Here is a 15,884-nt window from a genome sequence, read left to right as displayed (position 1 = left end):
CACACAATACTTCAAATTTGACCTCACTAATGTCTTGTACAACTTTACTAAAACAGAGGGTGTCATGGAGAGGGCAGAGATTTACCAGGATATTACCTGGATTAGAAAATGTCTCATGAGGCAAGATTAGCAGAGCTGGGACTTTTCTCTTGGAGTCAAGGATGAGATATGACTTAATAGAGGTCTACAAGATTATAAGAGGCATAAATAGAGTAGACAGCTAGCACCTTTTTCCCAGGGTGAGAGTAGCGAACACCAAAGGCAAAGTGAAAGGAGGAAAGTTTAAGGGAGACATCAGGGGTATGTTTTTTTTAAAATACCCCTGAGAGTTGTTGGTATCTGAAATGCATTGCAAGGGGTAGTGGTGGAGGCTGGTCCTATTGTGGCACTGAAGAGACTTTTAGACAGGCATATGGATGAAAGAATAATGGTGAGTTAAGAGGTAGGAGCATTTTTTCTTTGAAAGGCAGATATGAGCCAGCACAACATGGTGAGCAAAGGGCTTGTACTGTGTTGTAATGTTGTACTGTGTTCCGACTACAAAACTATGATTCATAAAGGGCACAAACCAAAAGATCTCTTTATATCCCTGTCTACCTGTAATGCCAGTTTTATGGAATGAAGTATCTGTACTCCCTGATCCCTCTGTTCTGCTACACTTACTGACCTAATGCTCATCATGTCCTATCTTGGTTAGTCCTCCCAAAGCACAACACCTCACATGTCCATCTTAAATTTCATCTTTCATTTTGCATTCCATTTTCCCAGCTGCTCCACATCTTGCTGCAAACTTCCAAAGCCTTCCTCGCTATCCACTACATCTCCAACATGACTATAAGCACGTAGTCATCAGACATTAACAGCCTGCAAAGGCTCCAACCTATTGTTCCCACCCAAATTTGCATCCCTCCCGGATAGATGCTCATTTTTCCCTCATTTCTGAAACTTTAATTCCAGTTCATTGCTTTAACTGCAGCAGTGAAAATACATATTACAATTTAAAAAAAATTTTTTTTTTTTTAAACTGATGCTGGAAAGCTGAATCTGCACAGAACATGCTGAGAACAATCAGCACCTGTGGAAAGCATATGGTAACATTAAATTAAAAGCCAGTGGAAAGAAGTCTGACTCCATACTTTTGGTTCATGTCGAATGATTGCAGAGCTCAGTAATATAGCTGTGAGTGAATGGAATTTGTAGGAAGGGAAATTAACTAAAATAGTAATGAAATACACCACCCATTTTCCCCCACGTGTGGTAGAGCGTTGCTTTTTGTTAACTGAGGATAATCAAAGTTTCAACAGGCACCAAAAGCAGGGATTACCAGTAGGCCCTTTCATCTGGAGGAAATAGCCAACTGCCCACTTCAGGAAGGCAAAAGTAGTGTGTGCAAGCATTTTGAACTCTACTCAATCTGCTCGTGGCCCAGCAGCAACTCACCATCCAAAGTAGTCATTCCAGATTCAAGAACTGTTTCATTTCCACTGTTATCAGATGCTGGAACAAACACCAGTAAAGCACAAGTTGACTTTGCTCTGATAGCTCTCTTTCTCTCACGCTCACTAGCTGAAACACTCGCAAAATAAACCTTCTCAGTACTATGTGACAATAAACTGGAGCCTGATGGTTAAACTGTATTATATTTTTGGAAATCATTAGTTCTTTTCATGAGGTGCTGTAAACAATAAATGCAATTGATTGGTGAGCTTCCATCCATTCTTATGATGAAACACCCAACCTTGAGATTTCTAAGCAGTCCCATCAATCTTCAGTATTCAATTTATCAAAAAATTATCTCACTTGATTAACCTAATTTCTGAGAACTGGAAATATCTTTTGGAATGTCCTCATCAATATTTTGAATTCATCGGTTATGTACACAGATGGTGGTTTCCTTTTTCTTTGAGAAAGCAAATGCTTGTGGGGGCACCTACAGAGGCAACCCAAAGCTTCCAGTTGTCTATTATTTTAATTCTCCACCCTACTCCTTTTTATCTGTCAGTGGTCTCCTGCACTCTATGAATGTATCCCAATACATATTAGAAAATAGCACCTCATCTACCATCAGGAAATGCTGCAGACTTCTGCCATCAATATTAAATTCAACCATTTCAGATTTCTCTGCATCAGAAACGGTCAGTTCTGCTCATCACATCTCCAAAATAGTAACAAGATTTTCTCTCGCCTTTTACATCCTGTACATATTCATTTGTTTGTTTTCTCCAATTTCCCTCATCAACGTTTCAACCAGACATTTTGGCAAACAGCTCCTCACCATAGCAACTGTCTTCACTTCAGAGATATTCCCTTTGAGCTGTACTACCCTCCTACACCCTCTAACTTGCAATAAATCTAACTTGTTTTCTCCTGTTCCCAGTTCTGATGGTCTCTGATCCAAAATACTATCTTAATTTTTTTCTCTCCACTTATGCAATGCTGAGTGGTCCAGCACAGAGTCATAAACTGCAAGGGATAAAAGCATTCAAGAAATCAGGAGCTGATGAAATGCAAAACAAATGCAAATATACATGTTCACATATTTATTGCTGTTCTGAAACAATTTTTCTACATAGACCAGAAACAGCAGGGGGGAAAAAAAGGAAGAATCTGGCATAGATCAAAGCTAAGCACTCCCACCCATAGAGATAGAGTGTGAGCAACACCATCATGTGTTGATCCTTCCTCCTTCCTCCCTCCATCTATAATAAACCTCAACTTGTGCAAGTTCATTTATTACTCACAGTAAATGCAAATGGGCTGCTACCACAGTTCCAAGTTATACAGCACTATTACTACAGAATGATCCAAGATGCTTCATTGAAGTGGTAATACAAGGCTCAAGACTCAGGCTTGGCAGAAAAATAGTTGGCTTCTTAAAAAAAAAGGGCAGGAAGATTGTTAAAAATGGGGAAACTGCGATGATTTATATATAGCCTTGGTAGCCAAAGATATAGCAACCAGTGAAGCAAGTATTTTGGGATAATCAAGAAAGTTATCAAGATAAGGACAACCAAGTGGAGCTAAAAAAAAACAAAATGCTGGAGGAACTCAGCTAAGCAGCTTCTATGGGAGGAAAAGTGAATTGTTTCGAACATTCCACTATTTTACTGCCAAATCTCCTTTTATCCTTCTCTACTCTGAGGTTGTATGTTTCATCAGTTGATCTTTCGGGACCATTGCCTGAAGAGGGCGCACAAAATCAGTGAACCGGTGCGGACTCGAAAGGCCAACATGGCCTGTTTCCGCTCCGTAAATGGTTATATGGTTATGGTTATGGTTAAGACCACCCGTAAGACATCAACAGATTCCAAAATAACCATGCTTTAATAAAATCTGAATGTTTGGATTAATGAAGGACAACTCACTGCAAGGAAAAAGCAATAGATCCCTGAATAAATATCATAATCCTCATCCTTAAAATGCACAAGAGACACCATTCCTTCTGCTCTTTAAATTTCAAGACTCATAATTCCTTCCCTTGTTCACTAATCACCCTTTCACATGCAGCTCAAACAGACAAAGAAAATCTTTATCTGCCATGTAAAGAATGCTGACAATTTTTAAGGTATCATCAAAATGTTAGAAAGAGAAGTCCAATCTTTTACATGATCAACCAGTCAGTACAATTAAAACAGCTTTTTAAATTGTTCATACTTTTAACTCAAGGCCCTTCTAGCCCATGAGCCACTCAAATATACCCATATGACCAATTAACCTACCAACTCTCCATTGTATGGAGTGGAGCACCAGAGGAAAGCCTCACACACTCAGGGAGAGCACATAAACTCCATACAGACCATGGCAGATTTTAACCCTGGTCACTACCGCTGTAATCGCATTGTGCTAGCCACCAAACTTTGTGAAGGTAGAAATCAAGATTCATGATTTAGGCTGATGATCCCTTTGGACCCAAATTAAATTTGAAGTTTTGATATTCAATGACTTGTTAATATGTTATGACTGCTTATTTTAAATACAAATCCAACAATTTCAAATGAAAATCTCTCAACCAATGGGGAATGACATCTGGTAAAAAAAAGCCAACGACTTTCACATACACTCAGGAGCTAATGCACAAGTATTTTTTGAATAAAAGCAAATTAAAACAAATCAATCACATAACATTCTTGTATTGAATACAATCAATGGAGGATAAAAGTTCATTTTAAAAAGTGCAAACAAGCAGTGATTTTTTTTAAACCATAAATTTGTGTGTACGTAGCTACTCATCCAAAGACAGCTCCATTAGCAGCACAGCACTCGTATATTTCTGCATTTATCAAGGTCTCATATCTTTGGAGTAGGGTTCAACCCAGGAGTCCGACTCAAGTCAAAAGTGCAAAGACAAACAAGACTGACAATTAACTTTCTCAAGAGTAAATGCTTACTTTCAGGATGTCAAAAGCTATGTTTTAAAATAAAAATCAAAAGATGCTTGGTTAAGGATAATCATAGAAAGTTTTTGAGAGAAGAGTCTGCCACAATATCATTTGCATCAACTGAAACTGAAGAGTTTCCAACCAAAAAAAGAATAAAGTTATGGGCTAATTTAAGCATTACGTACAAAATTATGGAAGTATTGTAGGGAGTAAATAATGAGAAAGTGTGTATGCATGTACCAAACAATGAAGATTTAAGATAATTAAGATCAGCTAGACCATCAGAAAATGAAATATACAGTTAATTATAACTTGGAAACTCATCTGCAAGAATGTTGAAAAATGATTAAGGAATAAATAACGCATGATATTGGGAAAGATCATTGAGTGAGATTATTTTAAGTTTAAAATTTTTAAAATGTTTACATTTTAAATTTAGACATACAGCATTTTGGCCCACGAGTCCATACCACCATTGCCAGTACATTTTTGAACGGTGAGAAGAAACTGGAGCCCTCGGTTAAAGCCCATACAGACTCTCCTAACAGACAGTGCAGGAGTCGAACCCTGGTTCTGGTCCCAACTGCTGGCGCTGCAACCGCATTGCGGTAACCGCTACGCCAATCGTGCTGCTGAGTTAATAGCTTTTAAAAAGCTAGTATAGTCACAATGGGCCGAATAGTCTCTTCGACTATAATAATGCAGACCTTAACAAGTAGAGGTTGAAACTCTGAAGCAAACTCAGCAGCAAAAATGCACTACCTTAAAACAAAAATGAAAATAGAATGTTAGAAAGATAGAAATGAATGAGAATATGCAGATAGACAAAAAGGTGCAAGGTAGCAAATATAATAGCTTACCAGAAAATTAAAATGAAGACATTCTTTTCAATTTGAGCATAAAGAACTCTTAATGCTTACAAACATTTCCCTTAAAATGCCCTATTTTAGTCCCTTTAGAATACAGTTTTTGTAAGAAGCAATATCCAAATACATTATAGCACATACTTGTTTAATTTTACAAAGGCCAACACATTTCTTGCTTGTATCGTAACTGACCAAATAATGGTGGTAATACATTTGAAACTTCTCACTTTGTGATATTATGAATTGGTCAGTCAAATCATATAAACTTTGTGGTTGCAGATCATTTATGCCATAGGCTAAGGTCATGATATATTCCAACTTCCAATCAGGTTTTTTCATCTTATTTGCTTCTGTAAGATTCAGGTAATATTGCCATAAATCCTGAAAGAAAAAAAAGAGCATCACTCACTGCATTTTCTGGTAGATAGCCAAAACAGTTTGCTTTGAAAATAGATTTGTAAACCCAGTTTAGTATTCTTTCTCCACCACAAACATCCCTCCCACCTCACACTGAAGTTAAGCATCATCCTCAATGGCCGACAAAGCTCTGGGAAGTAAAATATGAAGTAAAAACACAAAGCTGGAGAAACTCAGCAGGTCAAAGAGTGAACTTTATATAGCAAAGGGAAAGATATATAATTAACATTTCGGGCTTGAGCCCTTCATCAAGATGTGAGCAAAAAACAGCTCTGGGAAAACCATCCTGAGAAGGGCTGATCAACTGCTGGTTTTTTACAATAATTAAGGACAACTAGGGTTACGGAACACATATTGTTCTTGCCAGTGAAACCCTTCCTCAAAACAAGAGAATAAGGAATTTGTCATCATCTTTTTAGATAAAGCCCACACTCTCCCCTGCAAATGCAAAGGTTTTGCAGTTGCAATTTTCTTGTTAGAACGTGGCTGTAGTTGTGATTGTTACGTCAGCTTGTTGTAAAATAACAAGGGACATGTTGGCAACTACTCCAAATCCCTGGTTGGGGAGTCTCATGGGTGAATTGTTCACATACAATGTTGCTCCTATTCACTAGTGAAGAAAATTGCTGGCTCTGTGCATTTTGTAGTGCATGGCCCTATTGACCTAGTTACTGAAACAAGAAATGTGTATTGTTTTAATTTGACCAAATTGGACAGGAATTCTTGAAGTCTGCTCAGAGAATCTTCCATACCAGAAGCACAAAAAGATGTGGGGATTCAAATACATGAATCACTGTAATGCAGGTACAGGCAATGGAACATTAGCCTCTATTGGAAGGGATATGAAATATAAAATGCGCAATGTGGCTTTAATGAAACTCGAGGGAAATCAGGACAGCAATGAGGATTGTTCTGGCAGTTAAGATTAAAGAAACTCCTATGAGATTTTATGTATATTAAGCAGTGGTTTTCAAACTGCCCCCCTAAACTCGCATTCCACCTTAAGCAAACCCTGTTACATAAATGCTCTGTGATTCGTAAGGGATTGCTCAAGTTGGTATGTGAGTAGAAAGAAAAAAGTTTGAAAACCACGGTTTTAATCATACCTAATTGACTCGTTATGTGCACGGTTTCATAATTCCAAAGAAATGGGCCAATGCCAATTTTTCTCAAGCAAAATATTTCAGTAACAATTGGATCTAAAGCTGTGATTCTCAATCTTCCCTTCCCACTTTCATACCACCTCAAGCAATCCCTTACGAATCACAGAGCACTTATGGCATAGGGATTACTTAAAATGGAATGTGAGATGGGGGGATGGGGAGCAGTTTGAAAACCACTGTATTAATAAGGAAAGAGAGCAACACAGGAGTGAATAACGTCACATACAGATCAACAAGTTCATCAATGTGTGGTGCCACAGGAGAGGGGAGAGGTCCTAAACAAATATTTTTCGTCTGTTGAAAGCCATGGAGGGCTGGGAACTCAGGGAAATAAATAGTGATGTCTTGAAGAAGTACATATTACAGAGTGGGGGTGCTAGTGGGCTTAAAATGCGAGGTTGGAGAGAGGTGTTAACTTTATCAGAGGCCTGAGACGGTGTCAAAGGGATGTGTGCTGGGTTCACTACTTGTTTGTCAACTATGATGACATGTAGTTAGCATGGTTCACAAATTTGCAGAGGACACACAGATTGATGAGGTAGCGGACAGCGAAGATTTCTAATATTACAACAGGATTTAGATGAACTGAGAAAATGAACCACGGGCAGGTGAAATTTAACTTCGACGTTACACTTTAGTTGGTTAAACCAGAGCAAGGCTTGGACAATCAGGGTGTACAACAGAAAGACTTGGAGGTGGATGTACATAGTTTCATGAAGTAGGTTCTAAATAGTCCTTCCACATGCATCTCCTCTAATCCATGAACTGCATTCTATGCTCCTGATGTAACCTTCCTACATCAATAAGACCACACACAGACTTGGGGACTGTTTCACAGAGCTTCTACACTGTCCACGAGGGCCATCCTGAACTCTTGGCTGCATGCCATTTCAGTTCCCTTTCCCACTCCCATACTAAACAGTCTGACCTTGATCTTTTCCACTTTGAGAGAGTCCCAATGTAAACAAGAGGAATAAAATCCATTATTCCACCTGAGCAGTCTACAGCAAATTAACACAAAAATGTTTAATTCAACTAAGACCGCCTCCCCCTTCCCTTTTGCTTTTGTTGTCCCCTTCCCACCTAACCCACTCAATTTGATTCCATCCTCTACTGTATTATTCCACTCTACCACCCTCCATTTGGTCTCCCTTTATACCACCATTCTCCAATCAGATTCCAGCACTGATAGCCTTTGTCTTCTAATTCCCCCACTCTACCCTGCAAGGCTCATCTTCCTCCATATTATCAGATTTCTCTGCCTTCTCTCTCTCTTTGTCTGGCAACTGCCAATCTACTGCCTCTATCCATCAGATTACACCTGCACTTGGTTCACCAATCTCACATGGGGCCCCTGTCCCATCTGGTTCTCTTTACACTGGCTTCTTCACTCCATTTCCCATCTTGTTAAGGGTTTAGTCTTGAAATGGCAGCCATTCTTGTTCTCTCGTTGATGCTGCTTGATTTTGTTGAGTTCTCATTTAGCTTGAAAGGTAAATGATCTTTATCAACTGTTCTTCTATACATAGTTGCTGCCCAACTTACTCAGAATTTGCAATGTATAATTTCAATGATACTTCTGGTTTTTCTCTGCTTTCATTCCTCTTACACTTCCTGCAGATATATCAGGCAGGGTTAACAAGTTCTCATTACTCTCTCTCTCAGCTGACAGTCCCACCATTTATCAGATTCAGTGTTTCTTGCTCTCCATTTATCATAGACATTCTTCTTGTGCCCTTCATCCCTTCTCCTTAATTTTAAGCAGGTTCAGTTTGATTCTCAGCTAGTGAAAGACTACCTCTATTTTGCTCTCCATGGAAAATGCCTTATCTAATGAGTATTTCCAGCATTTCTGCTTTGATGACCTTTCAAATATTTCCTTCACCCTCTTTCAGCCAAGGAACGCAAATTTTCCGGTTGCCTGAGACACACTTGTAGCGGCCTGCTACCCAGGAGGCGGTCCGAGACAAAATGGCAGTCAAACGTGGCAATTGCACAAGGCCTACACTAGCTAATGGCCTTTCTTCTTGGCCAACTGCCCGCAGGGGGGGAAACATCGACCAATCAGTGACCGGAATGCTGCTGAAGTCACTTCCACCGACAACGGCGGGGAAACCGGGCCAATGGTGGGAAACTGGGCCAATATAAGCAGGACAGAGAATGAAATGAATTAGTCTTGTCTATTACCACATCGAGTGTATGTCGTTCTTCCACTTTCTGCTGTAGCAACTTGCTACATTGGTGACCCCAACTGGTCCAAACTGCACTTTGATCCAAAGATGACTGACCAGTCAACTCTACACGTAGTTTCCTTGAAACTGCCGACATTTTGGACAGCACAGCCACTGGTGTGGTTTGAGCAGGCCGAAGCCCAGTTCCAGCTCAGACACATCTCTGTCGATGCATGAAGCACTACCATGTGGTGAGCTTGCTTGACCAGGCACAGCAGCACAAGTCATCGATTTCCTGCGGCACTCTCCAGAACAAGGCAAATATGATGCCCTTAAAGACCTTTTAACCAAACTTTCGGGCTCTCATGATGCAAGCGTGTTGCCCGACTGTTGCACATGGACAGGCTGGGGGACAGGGCTCCATCCGTTCTCATGAGTGACATGCTGGCCTTGGCCGAGTGGTACCAACCTTGCCTGTTTTTTCTGGGACAGCTGTTCGAGGATATCTGACTGCTACTCACCAACAAGGACTTCAGCAACCCCAGGAAAGTTGCCGCTAGGGCAGACGTGCTCTGGAGAGCGAGAATGGAGGGCAGCTCTGTGGTGAAATAGGTTGCTGGTGGGGGTGGGGGGGGAAGGTGGCTTGATGCGGAAATTGCACAAGGCCCGCACAGGCTAATGGCCTTTCTTCTTTGCCAACTGCCCGCACGGCGTAAACATCGACCAGTCAGTGATCAGAATGCTGCTGACGTCACTTCTGCTGACGACAGCAGGAAAACTGGGCCCAGTGGTGGGAAACTGGGCCTATATAAAGCAAGGGCAGAGAGTGCAATAAATTAATCTTGTCTATAACCACATTGAGTGTGCGTCGTTCTTCCACTCTCTGCTGTAGCAACTCACTACACATCCTTAAAATGCCTAAATGATACAACTGCATTAAGAATAAACAGTTTAACCAAGACAAATGATAGTGAAAATTTTAAAAAAACAGCATTGTAGTCCTTAGTTAAGTAATGTTTACATTAATCAAGTAACCCCCGTAACTTTCAAAATGTAAATTCAAACAGCTTCGCACTAATCGCAATGCTAACTATTCTGCCATCAAAATTAACCAGTTCTTTTTACAGATAAAGCCTTACTAATATACTAATAAAGGCCCTTACCAAGCAGGTTTAGAGAGACACTTTGAAAGAGTCGCTCCGGCTATTCAAACAGCTGCTGCAGGCAGGGCACGACTGGGAGGCTCTGCAGGTTGAATGTTTGCTCTCACCTTCAAGGGGTTGTGGGGTGGGAGTACATTTACTCGGAGAACATTTACTTCTACCATATTCAACTTTTATTTATTTATTTTTAATTTATTCTTATTGACTTTAATTCCATCTATTTATTTATTGCCAGTTGCTTGGATTCCAGATACTGGGGATTTTACTATACTTTTGTAATAACCCTTAGTTATGGAATGTCTTAAGTCATAGGACAGTCTGAGACAATTGCAGTACAAGAAAGATGCTGTCACTAGCTCAGATGACATTATGGAACCACAGAAAGTATTTATAGCAGAAATCTGTGATCATGTTCTGTAACCAGAATCAGCAGAAAATAAATTTAGATAAGCTGTGACCTTTGCAAATGTTAGGATAAATTATGGAAAAATGGGAGGATGTTTACAAATTATTATTAATTCAGGAAAATGTCCCCATGGATCATGCTCTTTTTCATTATGGAGTTGGTTGATTGATTCATTAACTCAGGAAGAGAGTTATTACACGGGCAACCACAAACAGCCTCTTAGTCATCTCGGATGGAATTGCACATATTGTGCAGAGCATCAGCTAGTTCAAAGATTCAGAACATTTTAATTGCAAAAATATTACTGCTGAATCTAGTGATCCTAGACTCATCTATAGCCTTCTATACTGGTTGAACCACGAGACCATACTTCCCCATTTGAAACAATGGGGTTTTGGCAAGGCTTCATCCGCCTTCAACACGGTTGTGCCAAATAACCATCATAAAACTCAATGACCTTGGCATCAGCAGTCCCTCTACAAATGGGTCTATGCCTTCTTGTCCTCCAGACTGAAATCATTGGGGGTTGGGGACCACAGCGGAGCCATAAACAGCTCCAGTTCAATCTGTATATTCACAATTTTTTTTTTAAACATCAATTTTAACATCAATCTCATGGGCCAGATCTCAAACAAGTCAGAATATAACAAGGATGTAGAAGCTCTTGTAACTCAGTGACAGGACAACAACCTCTCCTGAATGCCAGCAAGACTAAGAAGCTGGTCATAGACAGCTCATTCATTTGCCCATATCAACAGTACTGAGGTGAACATTGTAGACAGCTTGATGTTCTGGAGTGTAAACATCTTAAACTACCTGTTCTGGTCCAACCAGATCAACATGACAGCCAAGAAAGAACCACTGTTTCTTTCAGCACCTCTATTTCTTTAGAAGCCCAAGAAAATTTGCTATGTCACCTGCATCCCCTATGACTCAGAGATGCTCCACTGAGATGATACTGTCAGGAAGCATTACTGCATGGTACAGGAACATCTCCACCCAAGATCAAGAAACTGCAGAGTTGCGCACACAGCTCAAACCATCATGCAAGCCACCCCACCCCTATCCCTATTGGCTCATGCAAGGCTTTCCACTCCCTCAAAAAAGCAGGAATATGTTAAAGGACCACACACCCTGGCTACACTCTTTGATCTTCCTTCCATTGGGAAAATGATTCGTGACTGCGAGATCACACAGCACCATATTCAAGGACGGTTTCTTTCTTGGAGTCCTGAGCAAATCCAACACTAGTAAAATAATGTTGCCTTTGTTTAGTCCTGACCGATTTCTCTGCATTCTGTACTCTTTCTCAACTGCTGCCCAACATGAGATGATCAGCTGGATTACATGCAAAATAAATGTTCTCACTGCATCTCAGTATACAAATCCAGCAAACACAAATTCACTGAAGACTCTTCAGAGCAGTATAATGTCTTCATTTTTCATTTCAGGAAAGTGGCAAATTTACCAAGAAACTGATTTGTGCACAGCAATAAAATTAAAGCTTTCGAGTCCAAGTTTTTATTTAAATAAAATGATAGGTATCTGAAATCTTGTTTCTTACAGTGTAATACTGGGTACGCTCAGTAAAAAGGCTGTTGTTAACGCTACATCCAATGTCATCCAGAGCAAAGTTGTTTTACGTTAACATTCAAACACAGTAAAATATATTTTAATGTAGGGACAAAAAAAAAAACCCACATTTCATTCAGCTGACACTTACCAGCAGGCTGTAATCATCTGTGTCAAACTTAAAAAGGCGCAAGCCTGGATTGTTGGTTACTGGGTCCAAAAATCCTCTGTGAGGGGTTATAGCAGGTCCCACAAATAAAGAGTTGATTGGATTTCCTAGTTGAGAGATCAGGAAATAAAATCCACTGTTTTTACAGCGTTAGCACTCATTAAGATTCTAAAGTATATTTCTTAATATTATCAGCACATTTCAGCCATCTAAAATAATGCATTTTAAAACCAACAAAGTACATGACATCAAATGTATATTTCATTAAAAAAAGTATTATTAATTTCTTGTTATTATTAAAATTTGTTAGCATCACTCTCAATCTGTCTCAGTTGAGAATATTTTACCTGTCAGAAAGTTGAATTGGAGGCCAACATAGGGACTGAATATACAACTTAATATTACACGTCAGTGGAGTAGCAAGAGATTTGTGCTTTCTTCTATGTTCCACCTTTCACCAAAAACATTAAACCAAGGGCCCAAATGACTTTTCCAGAGGACACAAAATGAGAGTGTTTTCCTAATATATCCTTGACATGCCAAAATAATCTCTAAAGCAGATATTCTATTCTTTCATTTCATAACATTTGGCAGGACCTGCTGTTAATTGACTGTAGGCTTGGTTTCTTCTTCTTTGGCTTGGCTTCGCGGACGAAGATTTATGGAGGGGGTAAAAGTCCACGTCAGCTGCAGGCTCGTTTGTGGCTGACAAGTCCGATGCGGGACAGGCAGACACGGTTGCAGCGGCTGCAGGGGAAAATTGGTTGGTTGGGGTTGGGTGTTGGATTCTTCCTCCTTTGCCTTTTGTCAGTGAGGTGGGCTCTGCGGTCTTCTTCAAAGGAGGTTGCTGCCCGCCAAACTGTGAGGCGCCAAGATGCACGGTTTGAGGCGTTATCAGCCCACTGGCGGTGGTCAATGTGGCAGGCACCAAGAGATTTCTTTAGGCAGTCCTTGTACCTTTTCTTTGGTGCACCTCTGTCACGGTGGCCAGTGGAGAGCTCGCCATATAACACGATCTTGGGAAGGCGATGGTCCTCCATTCTGGAAACTCCAGAAAGGCTTGGTTTACAGACAACATTACATGTTAATTCCATGCAAGTGAAGTATTTAGGGCATGAAAAATATTAAAGACCTAATTTTTTTCCAGTATTGGTCAGTAGACCAATGTCCACTACAATATAGAAATATAAATGAAATTTTTAAAAAAGTAGATTAGATTAGCAGCCAACATAAAAGAATCAGGACATCTTTTATACCAAGTAGGTAGTACAAGAAGAGGCCAAGTGGGAACCAAATGAGATAAACAAATGAAGGAAGAGTAAAGGGACAGATACTAAATGAGCACAGTATCTTTCTCATTAAAGACAGATGCAATATTGCCAGAGTCATAGCAAAGAGGGGGCATTTGACATAATGGATAGCTTAAAAGTGGATTAACAATGGGTAACCAGAAGGGTGAAACATAGAAACATAGAAGATAGGAGCAGGAGTAGGTCATTCGACCCTTCGAGCCTGCTCCACCATTCAACGAGATCATAGCTGATCTTAAAGTTCAGTACCCCATCCCCGCCTTCTCTCTGTAACCTTTAATACCCTTATACTGAAGAAATATATCTAATTCCCTCTTAAATATATTTAATGAACCTGCCTGTAATGCCCTCTGTGACAATGTATTCCACAGATTCACCACCCTCTAGGTAAAGAAATTCCTCCTCATCTCGGTCCTAAATGGTTTGCCTATTATCCTCAAACCATGGCCCCGGGTTCTGGATTTTCCCATCATTGGAAACATCCCATCTCCATCCACTCTGTCCAGTCCTGCCAGAATTTTATATGTCTCTATGAGATCCCCTCTCAATCTTCTAAACTCCAGCGAGTACAATCCCAATTTGCTCAATCTTTCCTCATAAGTCATTCCTGCCATTCCAGGTATCAGTCTGGTGAATCGCCTCTGCACTCCCTCCATTGCAAGAACATCCTTCCTTAGATAAGGTGACCAAAACTGCACACAATACTCCAGGTGGGGTCTCACCAAGGCCCTGTACAGCTGCAGTAAGGTATCCTTGTTCCTATACTCAAACCCTCTTGATATGAAGGCCAACATACCATTTGCCTTTTTAACCGCCTGCTGTACCTGCATGCTCGCCTTCAGAGACTGGTGTACAAGTACCCCTAGGTCTCTCTGCACTTCCCCATCTCTTAATCTATTGCCATTCAAATAGTAATCTGCCCTCCGGTTTGTATTACCAAAGTGGATAACCTCACATTTATCCACATTGTAGTGCATTTGCCATGTATCTGCCCAGTCCCTCAATTTATCCAAATCACACTGGACCTTCCTGACCCCTCTTCCGTGCACACAACCCCTCCTAGCTTAGTGTCATCTGCAAATTTGGAGATATTACATCCAATCACCTCACCCAGATCATTAATGTAAATTGTGAACAGCTGGGGTCCCAGTACAGATCCCTGTGGCACCCCACTGGTCACCGCCTGCCACTCAGAAAACGAGCCATTTATCCCAACTCTCTGTCTTCTACCTGCCAGCCAGTTCTCAATCCACATCAATACTTTGCCCCCAATCCCATGAGCCTTGATTTTGTAAGCCAGTCGGGACCTTATTGAAGGCCTTTTGGAAGTCCAGGTACACCACATCCACTGGCTCTCCCCCATCTATTTTACCTGTCACCATCTCAAAGAATTCCAATAGATTTGTCAAGCATGATTTACCTTTTGAAAATCCATGTTGACTCCGTCCGATCCCTTCTCTGCTAGTCATATGCTCTGCTATTACATCCTTAATAATTTTGCCTACTACTGATGTAAGGCTCACCGGCCTATAATTCCCCACTTTTTCTCTACCCCCCTTTTTAAATAGTGGGGTAACATTAGCTACCCTCCAATCCATGGGTACTGATCCTGAGTCTATCAAGTTCTGGAAAATAATTCTTAAAGCATCTGCTATCTGAGTGGCCACTTCCTTAAGTACCCTAGGATGTAGATTATCAGGCCCTTGGGACTTATCTGCCTTCAATCCCATCAATTTCCCCAAGACCATGTCCTTAGAGATACTGATTTCTTTCAGTTTCTCCCTTGCATTAGTCTCTATGTTTCCCAACATCCTTGGGAGGTTATTTGTATCCTCTCTTGTAAAAACAGAACTAAAGTAAGAATTTAATTGGTCTGCCATTTCCTTATTCCCCATTTTTTATTCCCCTGATTCCGACTGCAAAGGACCTACTCTGAATTTCACCAATCTTTTCCTCTTGACATATTTATAAAAGCTTTTGCAGTCGGTTTTTATATTTGCCGCAAGCTTACTTTCGTAATTTATTTTTGCTCTCTTGATTAATCCCTTTGTCCTCCTTTGGTCCATCTTGAACTGCTCCCAGTCTTCGGTTGTGGTACTTTTTTTGGCCAATTGATATGCTCTCTCTTTGGACCTAATGCTGTCTCTAATTTCCCTCATTATCCACGGTTGAGTCACCTTTTTTGGTTTATTTTTATGCCAAACCGGTATAAACGATTTTTGCAATTTCTCCATTAGATCTGTGAATGCTTTCCATTGTCTATCGACA

General features: G+C 40.5%; 1 protein-coding gene across 1 annotated transcript in view; it reads right to left on the bottom strand.

Moving 5' to 3' along the window:
• Positions 1 to 4,068: 4,068 nt before the first annotated feature.
• The window catches only part of smpdl3a (sphingomyelin phosphodiesterase acid like 3A), a 46,203-nt gene continuing 34,387 nt past the window's right edge, over positions 4,069 to 15,884 (bottom strand). Inside the window, exons 7-8 of the mRNA XM_069886890.1 lie at positions 12,289 to 12,413; positions 4,069 to 5,626 (exon numbers count right to left, since the gene is read on the bottom strand). Of these exons, the coding sequence (XP_069742991.1) occupies positions 5,321 to 5,626; positions 12,289 to 12,413 (431 nt within the window). The 3' untranslated portion in view covers positions 4,069 to 5,320. The remainder of the gene's footprint in view (positions 5,627 to 12,288; positions 12,414 to 15,884) is intronic.

This window comes from Narcine bancroftii, chromosome 6 (genome assembly GCF_036971445.1).
Source record: "Narcine bancroftii isolate sNarBan1 chromosome 6, sNarBan1.hap1, whole genome shotgun sequence".
Lineage (NCBI taxonomy): Eukaryota > Metazoa > Chordata > Chondrichthyes > Torpediniformes > Narcinidae > Narcine > Narcine bancroftii.
The sequence above is the reverse complement of the archived record's forward strand: the minus strand, read 5'-3'. Positions and strand labels throughout refer to the sequence as shown.